General features: G+C 49.2%; 1 protein-coding gene across 1 annotated transcript; it reads right to left on the bottom strand.

Annotated features, from left to right (window-relative positions):
* Positions 1-10,369: 10,369 nt before the first annotated feature.
* On the bottom strand, positions 10,370-16,258 carry CATIP (ciliogenesis associated TTC17 interacting protein; the record flags this gene model as incomplete). The annotated part of the gene is given in 12 exon segments (XM_079924207.1): positions 10,370-10,609; positions 10,829-10,917; positions 11,253-11,329; positions 12,308-12,432; positions 14,342-14,509; positions 14,700-14,786; positions 14,956-15,011; positions 15,314-15,514; positions 15,925-16,063; positions 16,065-16,157; positions 16,159-16,227; positions 16,229-16,258. Coding segments are annotated over 12 exon segments (1,374 nt in total).
* Between the last annotated feature and the right edge of the window lie 632 nt (positions 16,259-16,890).

Raw genomic sequence — 16,890 nt, 5'->3', positions numbered from 1 at the left:
AGAGATCCTCAGAAGAAAGGGGCACTGGAATTCTGGTCCTTGTTCTGCCACCGATCCACTTGACATTGTCACCAGATCATGTCCTGTCTCTGATCTTGTTTCTTCTGTTAAAGGAAGGGCTCAGACTAGCTAAGTGGTTAAAAGTTTAGGTGTCCAAGGAGGCCAGGCAGGTAAGATGAACTATGAGACAGGTTGGGAATGAGAAAAATAGTGCCAGCTCAGGACTGAATGACAAAAGATGCCAAGCCTCCGCTGTGGGGGGGGGGGGTACGGTAATAGGGAGTGGTGGACTGTAGCAAAACAAAGGTCATAAACTCTGTCTGAAGAGGGCAGTGCTTACAGAGTTCCAGACAACTGTCATGTGGAAATGTGGGTCCACTGTCATCATGTCCTCTGACTTGTCAAGGATGCTGGAAAATGTATGCAACATATGCTTTTTGAATACTAGGCTACAATTTTTTGAAAATATTGTGTAATCTAAACGTACATTTCTATGGGCTGGATTCCACCTGAGGGCGACCAATCCATTACCTCTAGACCGTTCCAGCTCCCCGTCTCTTCTCCTTGCCAGCTGCCAGCTCCTTTATCCCCCCACTTACCTCCTTCAGAGTCTTCTCCCTGCCATGCCCTGCAGCCTTTCTTTTCTGCCAAGAAGATTCAGACCTTGAATTGTCATGGGGTTTCCAACTCCAAAGTCTGCAACTTCAGAACTCAGAGAAAATTGGGGCAGGTTCTCACATCCAGACCTGATCTGGGATATGATGTATCCCCACGTTGAGTCAAAAACTTGAGCCAAAGCTTAGGAAACCAGGATGGGGGGAGGCAGCCAATCTCCTGGCTCCTCGTTGATTGAAGAGGCTGGAGGGACAGGAGAGATGTGGGTGCGGGTAGGGGGGTGAATGGCGTGTCAGAGAGGAGGGAACTGCACTGGGGTTTGTCGCTCGCTGTGCAGTCCTGTTGCTCGAGGTATGGTCACCATCCTTGACCTCTAGGGTTTACACAGGTTTGCAGTCGCTATCTTGGACTCACGTGGTGGTGGCTGTGGGGTGGGGCTGGGGTAGGATGCTGTGATGGTTTCATTTTTTGTTTCAGTTTGACTGGGCCATGGGGTGCCCAGTAATTTGGTCAAACATTCTGGGTATGTCTGTGAGGGTGTTTTTGGAGGAGATTAATATTTTAATCAAGGCTTCCCTGGTGGCGCAGTGGTTGAGAGTCCACCTGCCGATGCAGGGGACACGGGTTTGTGCCCCGGTCCGGGAAGATCGCACATGCCGCGGAGCGGCTGGGCCCGTGAGCCATGGCCGCTGAGCCTGCGCGTCCGGAGCCTGTGCTCCGCAGCGGGAGAGGCCACAACAGTGAGAGGCCCGTGTACCGCAAAAAAAATATACATATATATATTTTAATTAGTAGACTAAGTAAGTCTGATTTCCCTCCCTAATGGTGTATCATCCAACCAGTTGAAGACCCGAAGAGAACAAAAGGCTGAGTAAGGGAGAATTCTCTCTCCCTGAGGACTACTTTTGAACTGGGACACTGGTCTTCTCCTGTCTTCAGACTTGGGTTGGACTAGAACTTACACCACCGGCCCACCTGTTTCTCAGGCCTTCAGACTCGGACTGGGATTATATATGCCATTGGCTCTCCAGCTTGCAAATCTAGAGATTCTTGGCCTCTATCCTCACATGACCCCATTCCTTATTATCTATCTATCTATCATCTATCTAACTATCTATATCTATCATCTATATTTTCATTGGTTCTGTTTCTCTGGAGAAACCTGACTAAGACAGCATCCTGTCTTCCTCTTCGCATCTTTTGTGGGGCCTTCCCTATAGTTAGGAACTCGGTGAGTATAACTGATTAATGACTGATCGATACCCTCCACAACCTCTACCTTACAGAGGAGGCAGTGTGTGTAACGGTTAAGAGCAGAGGTCTCTGGGCAGAGTGTCTACATGAGCCAGAGCTCCAGAAATCTGCATAGTCGTCCCCTCGGATCTGGAATTGTTGCTGAATATTAAACCCTGCATGCGTGCAGTGAAATTGCATGAAGGCCAATCTGCTCAAAATGGATCACAGACTCAAATGTAAATTTAACACTAAAGCTTTTAGACAAAAAGTAGGAGAGGGAATTCCCTGGTGGTCCAGTGGCTAGGACTCAGCGCTTTCACTGCCGTGGCTTGGGTTCCATTCCTGGTTGGGGAACGAAGGTCCGCAAGCCACTTGGCGAGGCCAAAAAAAAAAAAAAAAAAAATTGGAGAAAATCTTCAGGATCTAGAACCAGACAAAGATTCATTAGACTTGACACTTACAAAAGCATGATTTATAAAGGGAAAAATGATGAATTGGTCCTCATCAAAATTAAAAACTTTTGCTCTGTGAAAGACCCTGTTAAGAGAATGAAGAAACAAGCTAAAGGTTCAGAGAAAATATTTGCAAACCACATATCTGACGATGATGATTAGATAACAAAGGATAGGGCTTCCCTGGTGGCACAGTGGTTAAGAATCCGCCTGCCAATGCAGGTGACACGGGTTCAAGTTGCCATGGAGCAACTAAGCCAGTATCCAGAAATAGGGAAATCTCTTAAAACTCAAGAGTGAAAACACAAACAATCCAATTAGAAATGGGCAGGGAGTTCCCTGGTGGTGTAGTGGTTAGGATTCAGTGCTTTCACTGCTGTGGCCTGGGTTCAATCCTTGGTAGGGGAACTGAGATCCCACAAGCCTCGCGGCGTGGTCAAAAAAACCAATCCAAAACAAAACACCAAACAAAAAAGAAATGGGCAAAAGTCATGAACACACATTTCACCAAACAGGATGTACAGATAGCAAACAAATATATGAAAAGATGTTCAGCGTCATTAGCCATTAGGAAAATGCAAATTAAATCATAATGAGATATCACTACACGACTAGCAGAATAGCTAAGATAAAAAATAGTCCCAATACCAAATGTTGGTGAGGATGTGGAGAAACTAGGTCGATCACTGATATGTTGCTGGTGGGAATGTAAAATGGTACAGCCACTCTGGAGATAGTTTGGAAATTTCTTTAAAAATTAAAGATGCAGGATCTTCCCTGGCGGTCCAGTGGTTAAGACTTCGCCTTCCAATGCAGGGGGTGTGGGTTCGATCCCTGGTCGGGGAGCTGGGATCTCACATGCCTCACGGCCAAAACAACAAACAAACATAAAAAACCCCATAAAGCAGAAGCAATATTGTACAAATTCAATAAAGACTTTAAAAATGGTCTACATCAAAAAATTCTTAAAAAAATAAAATTAAACCTGCAACTACCATAGGATTCAGCAACTGCACGCCTGGGCTTTTTTTTTCCCCCAGAGAAATGATGACTCATGTTCACACAAAAATCTGTACACAAATATTTAGAGCAGTTTTATTCATAATAGCTCAAACTGGAAACAACCCCATACCATTCTTCAACGGGTGAATGGTTAACCAAACTACGGGACATCCATACCATAGAATATACTATGGTACTCATACCATATACTATGGTATACATTTATCCCATTGAAATTAAAACTTGTGTTCATACAAAAACTTGTATATGAATGTTTATAGCAGCTTTATGTCTAATAGCCAAAAACTAGAATTAGTCTAGATGTCATTCAACAGGACAATGGTAAAACTAACTGCGGTACAAACCACGGATTACTACTTAGCAGTGAAAGGAACGAACTACTGATACCACAGTAACTTGGATGAATCTCCAGGAAATCATGCTACGTGAAAAAAGTCAATCTGAAAAGTTTACGTTTTACTATTACAGTATATAACATTTTTGCAATGACAAAATTTTGGAAATGAAGGTCAGATTTACTACTTTTATCCTTTTGCTACTAAGTCGCAGCCAGTAGAGATGGGTGAGGTCGGGGGTGGAGAGGGATGTAGGTGTGATTCTGAAAAGATAACTTGAAGGATCCTTGTGGTATTGGAACTGTTCTGTACCTTGACCTTGGTGGAGGATACACAAACCTACGCATATGACAAACTGTACAGAACTTAATACACACACATGAGTACAAGTAAAACTGGGGATATCTGAAAAAGAGCAGTGCATTTTGTTAAGGTCAATATGTTGGTTGTATTCTTTTTTAGTTTTTTAATTTTTTAAATTTTTGGCTGCATTGGGTCTTCGTTGCTGCGTGTGGGCTTTCTCTAGTTGCGGCGAGCAGGGGCTACTCTTCGTTGTGGTGCATAGGCTTCTCATTGCAGTGGCTTCTCTTGTTGCAGAATACGGGCTCTAGGCGTGCGGGCTTCAGTAGTCACAGGATGTGGGCTCAGTAGTTGTGGCTCATGGGTTCTAGAGCACAGGCTCAGTAGTTGTGGCGCATGGGCTTAGTTGCTCTGTGGCATGTGGGATCTTCCCGGTCTGGGGATCGAATCCGTGTCCCCTGCATTGGCAGGTGGATTCTTAACCACTGAGCCACCAGGGAAGTTCTATCCTGGTTGTGTTGAAAGTGGAGACTCAAACAGATACTTGTACACCTGTGTTCAGACCAACACGTTTCACAATAGCCAAAAGGAGGAAACCACTCAAATGTCCATCAACAGATGAATAAATGAATGTGGTATATCCATACAATGGAATATTATTCAGCCTTAAAAAGAAATGAAATTCTGATATATTGCTATCATACGGATGAACCTTGAAAACATTATGCTAACTGAAATAAGCAGTCACAAAAGGACAAATTTTGTGTGATTCCACTTATATGAGGCAAATTTATAGAGACAGAAAGTAGAATGATAATTACCAGGGACCAGGGGATGAGGGGGGGAAAGGGGAGTTATTATTTAATGGGTACAGAGTTTTTGTCTGGGATGATAAAAATGTTCCAGAAACAGATGGTGGTGATGGTTGTTGGTTGTACAATAATGTGAATGTACTTAATGTTGCAGAATTGTGGTTAAAAGGGTACATTTTATGCATATTTTACCACCGAAAAAAGTGGAAAAAATCCTGGTTTTAATATTGAATTTTTAAAAAATATTTAATTCTATTTATTTTTGGCTGCATTGGGTCTTCATTGTAGTGGCTTCTCTTGCTGCAGAGCATGGGCTCTAGGCACATGGGCTTCAGTAGATGTGGCACACGGGCTCAGGAGTAGTGGCTCGTAGGCTCTAGAGCACAAGCTCAGTAGTTGTGGCGCCCGGGCTTAGTTGCTCCGTGGCATGTGGGATCTTCCTGGACCAGGGATTGAACCCATGTCCCCTGCATTTGCAGGCAGATTCTTATCCACTGTGCCACCAGGGAAGTCCCTGTAATATTATATTATATTAACATTTTGCAAGATGTTACCAATGGGACAAAGTGGGTAAAATGTACATGAGATCTCTCTGAATTATTTCCTACAACTACGTGTGAATCTGCAATTATCTCAATTTTTAAAGTGAAGGAAAAGTCTTATTGAATGAATATTATACTTTAATAAAATTGATTTAAAAAAAATCCACCAGGGAAATTCCCTGGTGGTCCAGTTGTTAGGACTCAGGGCTTTCACTGCTGAGGGCCTAGGTTCAATCCCTGGTCGGGGAACTAAGATCCCACAAACCATGTGGCGTGGCCAAAAGAAAAAAAAAATCCACCAGAGTCAGAGTCTCTGGAATCAAATGGCCTGGGTGTGAATCTTTCTTACTAGCTCGATGACTTGGGCAAGTTTCTTAGGCCCTCAGTGTCCTCACCTGTGAAGTAGGGGCGATGAAAATACCCCGAAACATTTGTGTGAGGCCCAAGAAATGCGCCTAGCACGGCGCAGTTAGTTGCTTTTGTAAATTGGATTCCAAAATGTCATTGGTCACTGTCAGTTCTTCAGAACTCCAAATACATTTTCTGTTAAAAACATTGATGCACATGGTGGTTTAATTCTCAGTCTCATCCACCAGAGGCTTTGGATGCAGTGTAGCTCAAACATGGGGCATTTGTGATGACTAGATAACAAAGGATAGGGCTTCCCTGGTGGCACAGTGGTTAAGAATCCGCCTGCCAATGCAGGTGACACGGGTTCAAGCCCTGGTCCAGGAAGATCCCACATGCCATGGAGCAACAAAGCCTGTGTACCACAACTACTGAGCCTGTGCTCTAGAGCCCGCGAGCCACGACTACTGAAGCCCATGCGCTTAGAGCCCGTGCTTTGCAACAAGAGAAGCCACTGCAATGAAGAGTAGCCCCGGCTCACTGCAACTAGAGAAAGCTCGCATGCAGCAACGAAGACTCAATGCAGCCAAAAATAAATAAGTAAAATAAATAAATTTATTTAAAAAAATAACAAAGGACAATTCTGATGCAATATATCTTAAAACAAAATGGGGAAATGATCAAACTAAACAAGAATGGTTTTTTTAAAAAAATTATTTATTTTATTTATTTATGGCGGCGTTAGGTCTTCGTTGCTGTGCACAGGCTTTCTCCAGTTGTGTCGAGCGGGGGCTACTCTTGGTTGTGGCGTGCAGACTTCTCATTGCGGTGGTTTCTCTTGTTGTGGAGCACAGGCTCTAGGTGTGCGGGCTTCAGTAGTTGTGGTACGCGGGCTCAGTAGTTGTGGCTCACAGGCTCTAGAACACAAACTCAGTAGCTGTGGCGCACAGACTTAGTTGCTCCGTGGCATGTGGTATCTTCCTTGATCAGGGCTCAAATCCGTGTCCCCTGCATTGGCAGGAGGATTCTTAACCACTGCGCCGCCAGGGAAGCCCCCAAGAATGAGTTTTAGCGGGAATGCTGGTGTTGGGGAAACAGCAGATTTAACCAAAAGAAGGGAGGAGCACGACAGAGATTCAGAAGGTCAAATCTGCACCTTCCAAGGGCATTATCAGCCCTGTTTTTTAATTTTGTTGTCAAATGTCAAAATGTAAGACTCTCTTTTTAGGGCTCCATTGATCTATAGCATTGCTATAGTATAGTTTATTTGCTTGTATTATGGCTTCTGGTGGGAAGAAAAAGCGCAGAAACAGGCAGGCATTCAAGTATTTGCCTAACCCACTTCCAGGGCCTCTTAGGCTCCCAGACAGAGGGCAACACTTTAGTTGCGTTCTTGTCAGGACAAGACCATCTTGTCCTGAACCCCTTGCAGTAGCTCAGACATTCCATGCTCCCTCCCTCTCATCTCCATGCCTTGGCATATGTTGCTTCCTCCTCAAACAACTCTGCCTGGCAAACAGCCTCTTGTCATTCAGGATTCAGTTATGGTGTGACCTCTTCCAGGAAGCCTTCCTTGATTTCTCCAGGGCTAGACTGTATGCTCCCATAGCACAATGCCTTCCCTGTCTACCCCGGCAATTCAAAGCACTGAAGCAGCTGTCAGTGACAATGCAGTAGGGAATGGGGCAGTGTCTGGGTACCTGGGGAAGGGGAAAGACAGTGTACAGTCAACACTACTCTGGACGGATCTAAAGCAGGACGATGCCTCTTCTCTGTTCTGGGATCTGTCTCCAGAGAGCCACCTCTGATCTATTTATCAGAGTGGATTCACATATAGCCTTGAGCCAGGCTCCCTGGGTCTAAATCCTGGTTCTGCCACTAACCAGTTGCATGGCCTTGACCTTAGCCTTTCCTTCATCTGTAAAATGGGTGTAATAATAGAACCCATCTCATAGGGGTATTGTGAGAATCACATGACTTATGTGTAGAGGGATTAGAATAGTAAGTGCTGCATAGGGCTTGCTCTTATTATTACTATTCCCTTCCCTTTGCCTCCCTGGGTTCTCAACACTAGATCAAGTCGCATTAAACACTCTAATATTGCAGGTAGCACTTTGCATGGTCTACACTCACACATTCATCCACGGGAGCCTTGGCTGATGTCTCTTTCCTTCTGAATGGACTCTGTGTCATGCAGGTGGGGCTTGGTCTTGATACCCCCATAGCATCCCCACACCCTAGTCCAGTGCCTGGCATGTCACGAGTGCTCAATCTTTGTTTTTTCTTTGTTCAGAGACATATATAGCTTAGGACTATGGAGCAAGGAGAGGGGGGTCATAGGAGTTCTGGGGACAAATGATACGATCTAAAAACAAACTGGTCTTGAAATGGATGTCACAGAGCAGGCAGGGAAGTGGCAGACTCCTTCTCAAGTCACCTGATGCAAGAGCGCTCAGCAGGGGCTTCCCTGGTGGCTCAGTGGTTAAGAATCCGCCTGCTAATGCAGGGGACATGGGTTTGAGCCCTGGTCCAGGAAGATCCCACATGCCGCGGAGCAACCAAGCCCGTGCGCCACAACTACTGAGCCTATGCGCCACAACTACTGAAGTCCATGTGCCTAGAGTTCGTGCTCTGCAACAAGAGAAGCCACCGCAATGAGAAGCCTGCGCACCACAAGGAAGAGTAGCCCCCACTCGCTGCAACTAGAGAAAGCCCGCGCGCAGCAACGAAGACCCAAGGCAGCCATAAATAAATAAATAAATAAATATACTAAAAAAAAAAAAAAAAGAGCGCTCAGCAGAGGAAGGATGTCCGTGGGTTGGATGTTAACTGCCGTCTCCTCTTCCCCACTGCGGCAGAGTATCAGGAACTGGAGGGAACTCTCAGGATCTCTACAGGAACATTCTGGGTGCATTGGGCTGAGTCAAACTTGGTTTCAGTTCTCCATGGATGAGGAGAACTTGCCAGGGCCTAGGAGGCCCTTCAAGACCCCGCCCTCCCTACCTCAAGGTGACTGAGCACTTTCATCGCCAGCTTCTCCTTCATCACTCCCCCACCCCGCCCCGTGCCACTGTGCATCAGCCTCACTGGCCTTCTGTCCCCAACGTGCCATGCTCAGAGCCTTTGCACTAGCTGTTCCTTCTGCCTTAAATGCTTTTCCCACAGCTCTTCACAGATCTGACTCCTTATCATTCACAACCCAACTCAACTGAGATGTCAGAGAGGCCCTCCCTGAAGTCTCCACCCTCAACTCTCCAACCTTGAGTCCCTTTCTATCCATGACTTGGCCTTGTTTTCATAAATGTCTGAAATTTCACATAAGAAATTATCTTTTGTGTTTATCATCTGTCTCTCCATGCTATCTACAAGTGCCATGAGGCTAGGAACTTGGTCTCGTCCCTGCTGATCTCCCAGGGCTCAGAACCATCCTGGCACATGGAAGGAGCCCAATATTTGTTGAGCTGATTGCCTGATTGAATGAAAAGACCTTATCCTCTAGAGCTGTTGCTGTCCAGTCTGGTAGCCACTAGCCACATGTGGCTATTTAAATTGAAATTAATTAAAATTAAAGTAGGGACTTCCCCAGTGGTCCAGTGGTTAAGACCCTGCCTTCCACTGCAGGGGGTGCGGGTTCAATCCCTGGTCAGGGAACTAAGATCCCACATGCCATGCAGCGCAGCCAAAAAAATTAAAGTAGAGCTTCAGTTCCTCAGTCACATTAATCACATTCCTAGAGCTCAGTGGCCACATGTGACTAGTGGCTACCATATTGGACATTGCAGATAGAGCACATTTCCATCATTACAGTCTTGTAGATACTGGCCCCTATTGTCCGCTAGAGTGCAAAGCTTCTCTGGAGGCCCTCACCTCTTAGCTGGTGGGAGGAATGAATAGATGGAAGGATGGAGCCTGCAGGCCCATTACCACTTGCCTCAGGGGAGGGTGCCTCCTCTTTGTTACTGAGCTGCGGCCAGTATTGGGCAGGAACAAGCCACTGGCCAGAACTGTCATTAAGCAAGGAACCTAAACGAGGTGATGATTGCCTTCCATCCTATTGCTAACTGGGGACCCTCCACGCAGTTTGGGGGTTCCTGCGTATAGTGGGAACCGGGAGGAAGGAGGTGGAGTGTGAGAGCTGGCGTTGGGGTAGGGAGAGAGGGTTTGGAAAGCTTCGGGGGTGATGAGCAAGGTCAGTGGTGAACACATCGACTGTTTTTCTTTCTTTGGCGGGAGCGGGCAATTATGCTAGGTGGAATCTATAATGATTCTGTGCGCCAAAAGCCCCGCCCCTCCATCGCGGCTAACCTCGTGACTAAAAGTGGGGGTTCTTGGAATCCAACGTCCAGGTTTGAATCCTACTTCCCACGTGTTTACTCTGTTACTCAATCTTTTCGTACCTCTATTTTTTTATCTGTAAAATAGTGATATTGATCATAATAACAGCTAGGAAGAAAGGCTGAAAATCGCTCGATAAACCCTGTTCACGGTTCCTATGCTAAGCCCGAGACACGAGACGCTGGTCAGAGAAGGATCCGGCTCACAGCCAAGCCTCGGGAGGGCCCCGTTTATTCCCATTAAAACCGCAGGCAGGAAAGCGCGCCTCCCGGGTGCCTCCCGCCCGCGTGCCGCCCCAGCCCAGTCCGGATGCCTTGTCTTCCTGCCTCGCCCCGGCCAGCTGGGCCCCGGGGGAACGCCTTGCTGCCCGCCTAGCCCTCCTCGCCCTCGAGGCCCTCCGGCTCCAGCTCGTGGAAGGGGCAGGGCCGGTTGGAGGAGCGCAAGGACGGAGTGGGCGGGCGTCGCATCGCAAAGGGGCCGAAGTACTCGGCGGCGAAGGTGACCACATCGGCCGGCTGGTGTAGCAGCAGGAAGAGCAGGAAGTCGGAGATGAGCGCCTGGGCCTCGGGGTGCTGCCGCAGATAGCTGTTGTGGCTGAGACGGAGCTCCTCCTGGAGGGGTCCGAGCCTGAGCAGGACCCGGGACTCCCGCGTCCCAGGAGCTCCCCTCCCCTTCGCCCCGTGGAGGGCTTAGGGACGCTGGAGTCCCCTAGCCCCTAGGGATGATGCATTTCAACCGGGCAGAAAAAGTGATCAGTAAGGGTGGAGTGTACGCCCTGGGCAGGGGGATGGGGGGATGGGGACCTCAGGCTGGCTGCAGCCCCTCCTCACCTTCCGGTCCACGAACTTCGAGTAGAGCTCCATGTCCTCCTCCCACACCAGGGGTTTCTTCTCAAACACTGGCTGAGGCTCAATATCATCTGGGGGTGGGTGCGGGTGGGAGGAAGGCTGCGTGCCTATTCCGACCCCAGAACCTTCCTCAGATACAGAGGGATGCCCAAGAACACCAGTTCTGGGCAGGCTCAGGTAAAACCCCAGGGTTCTGGCCATATGGGCGAAGTTGCTGGAGGGGGTTCCCAGCAAAATGATCGTCCCTGAATTGCCTTGGAGACAGGGGCTGGAGAGCAAAACTTCTCCATCTCATCCCGGGCTCCGATCCGGGGCCATGGCACACTCAATCCACCCATGCACCCTGGAAGGCTCCAGGTTTCCTCACCTCGCCTTCACTCTCCCACCAGCCAGGGGCTTCACTCACCCACCTCCCTCAAGGTGGGCACCTTGGTGATCATGCAGCACCCCGGGGAGCCCACCTGGATCCTCTTGGCCAGGTGCCTGGAGTGCAACAAAGAAGAAGGTGTGAGTCTTCCTAGACCAGCCCACTCCTTTGAAGGGTGTTCTGGGGGCCTCCCTTTACTGCTGTCCCCCTCCTCCCCTCCTCCACTTGTCTTTGAGTTCCAGGGTCCTGTTCATTTCTAGATCCCCAGATAATGTCCCCTGCTTTTCAAACTGGGGACTCTTCCTACCCTGGAGATGTGTGCACGTGTGCAAGACTAAATTTAGAGGTGTGAGCGCTAAAGGAATCACAAGGGAATTCCCTGGCAGTCCAGTGGTTAGGACTCCGAGCTTTCACTGCCAAGAACCCGGCTTCAATCCTGGTCAGGGAACTAAAATCCTACAAGCCATGGGGCGTAGCCAAAAAAATTTAAAAAAATAAAAAGAATCACGAGCCTCCTGCTATGTGATACTCAAAATAGAAACAAGTTAAATTATGAAATAAGGAAAGCCCACAACGTTCTGATTACTTTTTTTTTTTTCTACTATAGTGATTCTGTCAATACCTCTTTGGAAATTTCGAGAAACAAATGCTTCTCCCCCTCCCGAATTTTCTCAGGATTTGGTGCCCGCACTTTTCTGGCGACAGCTTGGCAGTGTGCTGGGGTGCTTCTCCCAGCCTGCTGATTTTATCAAGTGCTGAGCTGTTCAGACTTGGGTGTTTTTCAATTTTACACCCACACCCGTGGCAGCTGCTTTAGCGACGCCTTAGGCCCTGTGGAGTTGACCTTGACTTCCTCAGCCATTCAGGGCTCTTCGGTGAGGTTTGGGAGGCATTGTGAAGACCGGGAGAATGAATGCATATATGCAAAAGGGTGAATGAGTGGAGAAAGCAGGGGCACTCAGACCTCCACAGCAAGTCTTCCTGGTGGTGTCCCCAGAAACAGGACTCTCCCTTTGCCCCGACCCAGCCCAGGAGGTTGAGCTCCCATGCTTGTCCTCAGTACTGCCCCTTTTGCCCCACCGTCAGTAGCTCACCCATCAGAGAGCAGGTAAAACTGGCAGGACACGGGGATGCCCTCTTCCGAGTGTACAGTCTGCTCCACAATGAACGCTTCCACCTGCTGATGGCCCACCTGGATCGTCTGGGAGCCCAGGCCTTGCTGGCAGCAACCAAAATGAAGGGAGGGAGGTGAGGTGGATTCCCACCGGGGCCTCCCCACACATCTCACCCTGGCCCTTCTCTCCAGGTTATAGCTTCACTGCTTGTTCACCAGTGATAAGCAGCCCTTGGCTGTCCAGACCCTTAGGCGCCCCAAGATTTGAGATGCACCCCCAGGTTAAGTTGGGGTTTTCTCTTAGAGAGTCAGCTCCACCCTGCTCCTGCCCCAACCCGTCCCCATGCCAGCTTCATGACCAAGTGCTTCTAGTTGGCAGATTCTGTAATAGGGATGACCAAGTAGGTGTGAGTGTGGGCTAGGGCGGAGGCTGGGCTATTTGTGGGGAGGAGGTAGTGGGACGCTGAGGAGGGACTAGACTGAGATTTATGGCTGCCTCAGGCCCGTGCAAGCTGCCCATTGTAATTGAAATTTAAATTCCTGGGGACTTCCCTGGTGGTGCAGTGGTTAAGAATCTGCCTGCCAATGCAGGGGACAGGGGTTCGAGCCCTGGTCCCGGAAGATCCCACATGCCGCGGAGCAACTAAGCCCGTCTGCCACGACTACTGAGCCTCTGCTCTAGAGCCTGCGAGCCACAACTACTGAGCCCGCGTGCCACAACTACTGAAGCTCACACACCTAGAGCCTGTGCTCCGCAACAAGAGAAGCCCGCGCACCACAGCAGAGTAGCCCCAGCTTGCCGCAACTAGAGCAAGCCCGCGTGCAGCAACGAAGACCCAGTGCAGCCAAAATAAATAAATAATTAGAAAAAAAATAAATCCCTGTTACAGCTACAGCAACAGGGAGAAAACTGCTAACATAAGAAAAACATTTCAAAGAAAATTGGGGGGAAATGGTATGTGCCTCTTTGTATCAAACATGTTGCTGTTTGTCATGTTTGTGATAGAAAAGACAAGAGTGTCATTTACGAAGTTGGTCAAATCAGCCCCCAAAGTGTGTGTTCAGAGGCATGCTTCAAAATCACATATTACAGGAAGTCCTAGGTAGGTTGATGATGAAAGTTTAGCCAAAATAAGAGAAAAATAAGAAACACCCTTAAGGGTTGAGACATAATAAAATAATTTTTAAGTGCAGTTGGAGATGTTGCATTTCCTGATCTTAAAAAAAATATGTCTTGGGCTTCCCTGGTGGCGCATTGGTTGAGAGCCCGCCTGCCAATGCAGGGGACACGGGTTCGTGCCCCGGTCCGGGAAGATCCCACATGCCGCAGAGCAGTTGGGCCCGTGAGCCATGGCTACTGAGCCTGCGCGTCTGGAGCCTGTGCTCCGCAAGGGGAGAGAGGCCACAACAGTGAGCGGCCCGCGTACCGCAAAAAAAAAAAAAAAAAAGAAAGAAAGAAAAAATATATATATGTCTTTAAAAGTGGGCCCTGTGGGGCTTCCCTGGCGGCTCAGTGGTTGAGAGTCTGCCTGCCGATGCAGGGGACGTGGGTTCGTGCCCTGGTCCGGGAAGATCCCACATGCCGTGGGGCGGCTAGGCCCGTGAGCCATGGCCACTGAGCCTGCGCGTCCGGAGCCTGTGCTCCACAACGGGAGAGGCCACAGCAGTGAGAGGCCCGTGTACCGCAAAAAAAAAAAAAAAAAAAAAAAAAAAAGTGGCCCCTATGATGTTTATTTTTCCTGGACTGACTTTTGTGCAAAAAGCGTTGCTTTCTTCCACTGCTCCCAGCTTTTGGTCCTTCTCACTCACGCCACTTGCCTCACACTTGGTCCTCCCTCTAACAAATGCGGTCTTGCTTTCTCCTCCTCTTGGAAGTCTCACCCCCACGCCCTAGGTTTATCCCCACTCCACCCCCTCTTCCACTCCACAGAGGTGTCTTTTCTCCCAACTCAGCATTCTCCTTGCCCCTTCTAGTTCACCCCAGACCAATTCCCCACCCAGGGAAACCCCTCACGTAAGTGGAATAGCAGAGTTTGCCCTCGGTGTCCAAGGCCAGGAAACGGGCGTTGCTGGGCACTGTCTGCCTCCAGGCCATCACCCTCAGCAACACCAGGTTGGCAGCCTGGGAGACGAAGCCCGCAATGGAGTGCCAGGGGAAGAAAGTCACTTCGGTCTTCACTTCCTGTTCAGGACAAATCTGGGTCAGGGACCTTGAGCCAGGAAATGGAGGGAGGTTGTGCAAGACAGGTGTTGAGCATATGGTCCAGTCCATATGGTCCCTAGTCCAGGCTCCTGGCCTGACACCATCTGTCCCCTGTTCCTGGTTCCAAAGAGGATGTAGAGTATGGCTCCCACATGGCTCTCATCCTTACCTCACCCTCCTTGATGATTCTGGTCATGGCCAGCTGATCATCCTGCTTCAGCAAACTCATCTTCCGTTCCATGGGGAGGGCGTGGAACTAAGGGCCAGAGCATGGAGGGGAGAACCAGGGACTCACGGGATCGTATATACGAGCGAGTTCCCCCAGAGGTCGCCTTGTCGTTTCTCCTTCATAAATGAGAAAACTGAGGGGAAATTTGGATAGAAAACTTTCCATATGTGGTCAAGGCTGGGGCCCCAGGAGGTACCTTGATGAATTCCTTATTATGTTGTTCCACAACCTCCAGTTTCCACGAGAGATAGCCTGTGGGGAGGAGGTGAACACTGCTGTCACCGGAGACAAGGCTGGAGTTTGCAGGAAGGGAGGCGGTGGCCCGGGCTGGAGGACTCAGATGTAGGGTGGTCCGAGGGAAAAACTAAGGCTGTGATTAACTTCCCTGTCACCCCCCCACCCCCGTGTCCCACGCACTCTCTTTGCCTCGTTCTAGTACCAAGGTGAAGTCAAAGCGTTGGTCCTGAGTGAAGGTCCTGGGAGTTGGGGGGTGGGAGGGGGAGGGCAGTGGAGGAAGGGTGGGGGTAGAGGATGTCAGGCAGCAGGAACTCTACCCAGAATGGAGTTTCCGCAGGGTATTTTGTCCATGGAGCTGCGGCTAAAGGCATGCACAAATGGGAAGTACTCCGTGACACCAAACTGGTCTTTGTATTTCCCTCTCTGCACCTCAATGGTCAGCTCTCCCTGAGGCTCTCCTGTGTCGGAGACCATGACCAGAGTCTCCGAGAAGAATAGCGTCAGCAGCTCCTCTTGCCCTGGGTGCGTGAGGGTCCCGTGGGGACAGTTAAAGCCCCAGCTCCAGCTCCTAGGTCTCAACTTTCGGACCGCCCACCCCCCCCCGCCCCGGCCACCAGTGCGCCCACAGTCTCCACCCACTCCCTCCTCATCCCACGTCCCCCAGGTGGCCCCTGCGTCCCCTCCATTGGCCTCTACAGCAGTCAGCAGGTGAAGGCTCCCCCACCCCAATCCCCACCAGTCCCTACCCACACTGTGTCCCTGGGGTCTTCCCTTGAAGAATATCAACTAACGGGCCTCACACCCTTTGTGAGTCCCAGGAGAATCAAGGCTGAGAGAGGGGGTGGCCAGGTCTGGGCTTTCTCTCCTCCCTCCCGTCCGTACTTTTGCCCCTCCCCCCCCACCCCGCCCCGCCACTGCCCAGGCTCACGGAGGGAGTTGAGGAAGTTGACGGCTTCAGCATTGGCCTCTGGGGGTGGCAGACTCTCTTGGGCTGAGGGCTGGTGATCCTTGGCTTTGAAGCCTAGGGAGGGAGGAGAGCTTGAGACGGCAGATGGCGGACCCTGGGAAGAAGGACAGGGGTGGGGCAGGGGTCCCAAGAGCAGGATCCTCCAAGGCCACCCCAGGGTGGATGATGAGGGAGAAGATGCTCCACCCCTTTCCAGGTCCCCACTCCAAATTCCTCAGCTCTCTTCTCACCTTTGGATTGAACTTTGGAAGACATGCTGCCTCCTGCTACCCAGTTTGTAACCAGCTGTCTCCATGGCAACTGGGAGCTAGCTACCGCCTCTTAAAGGGCCATCAACCCATTTCACTAAACACCCAGACCTTGGAAGAATTGGTAGGAACTGTGGCTTCTGCGACTCAGCCCAAGCCTGAGGTATTGTCCAGCAGAGGGAGCGTTTGACATTCTTAGGAGGCAGGGGGGATGACATGGATCATTAGAATGACCTTACAAGTGTACTTTGAAGTTCAATTCTTACTGGGATTGTAAGTAGGACCAAAATATTTTTTTAAAAACCTTAAATTTTACTATATTTATATGTTTACGTTTCTTAGATTGCATTAAAAGTACTTGGGAAGCTGGTTTGTCAATTTATTAAAAAATTCTTTTAGAGAATTATTTTTACTTATTTTTCCCAGTCAATCGCTTTTGACAATTGCAATTGCCACTGGGCAGTCCAGTGGTTAAGACTCTGCGCTTCCACCGCAGGAGGCAAGGGCTTGATCCCTGGTCGAGGAACTAAGATTCCGCATGCTGCATGGCGAGGCCAAAAAAACCCAATCAATTGCTTTTAAAAAGGAAGTAGAATATATAGAATGAATAAATATGGCATAAACATATTTATGGCAGTTTTAATTTTGTAAAGAGAACCAATTATTAATTAAAGCCCCC

This window comes from Stenella coeruleoalba (genome assembly GCF_951394435.1).
Source record: "Stenella coeruleoalba genome assembly, chromosome: 6".
NCBI lineage: Eukaryota > Metazoa > Chordata > Mammalia > Artiodactyla > Delphinidae > Stenella > Stenella coeruleoalba.
The sequence above is the reverse complement of the archived record's forward strand: the minus strand, read 5'-3'. Positions and strand labels throughout refer to the sequence as shown.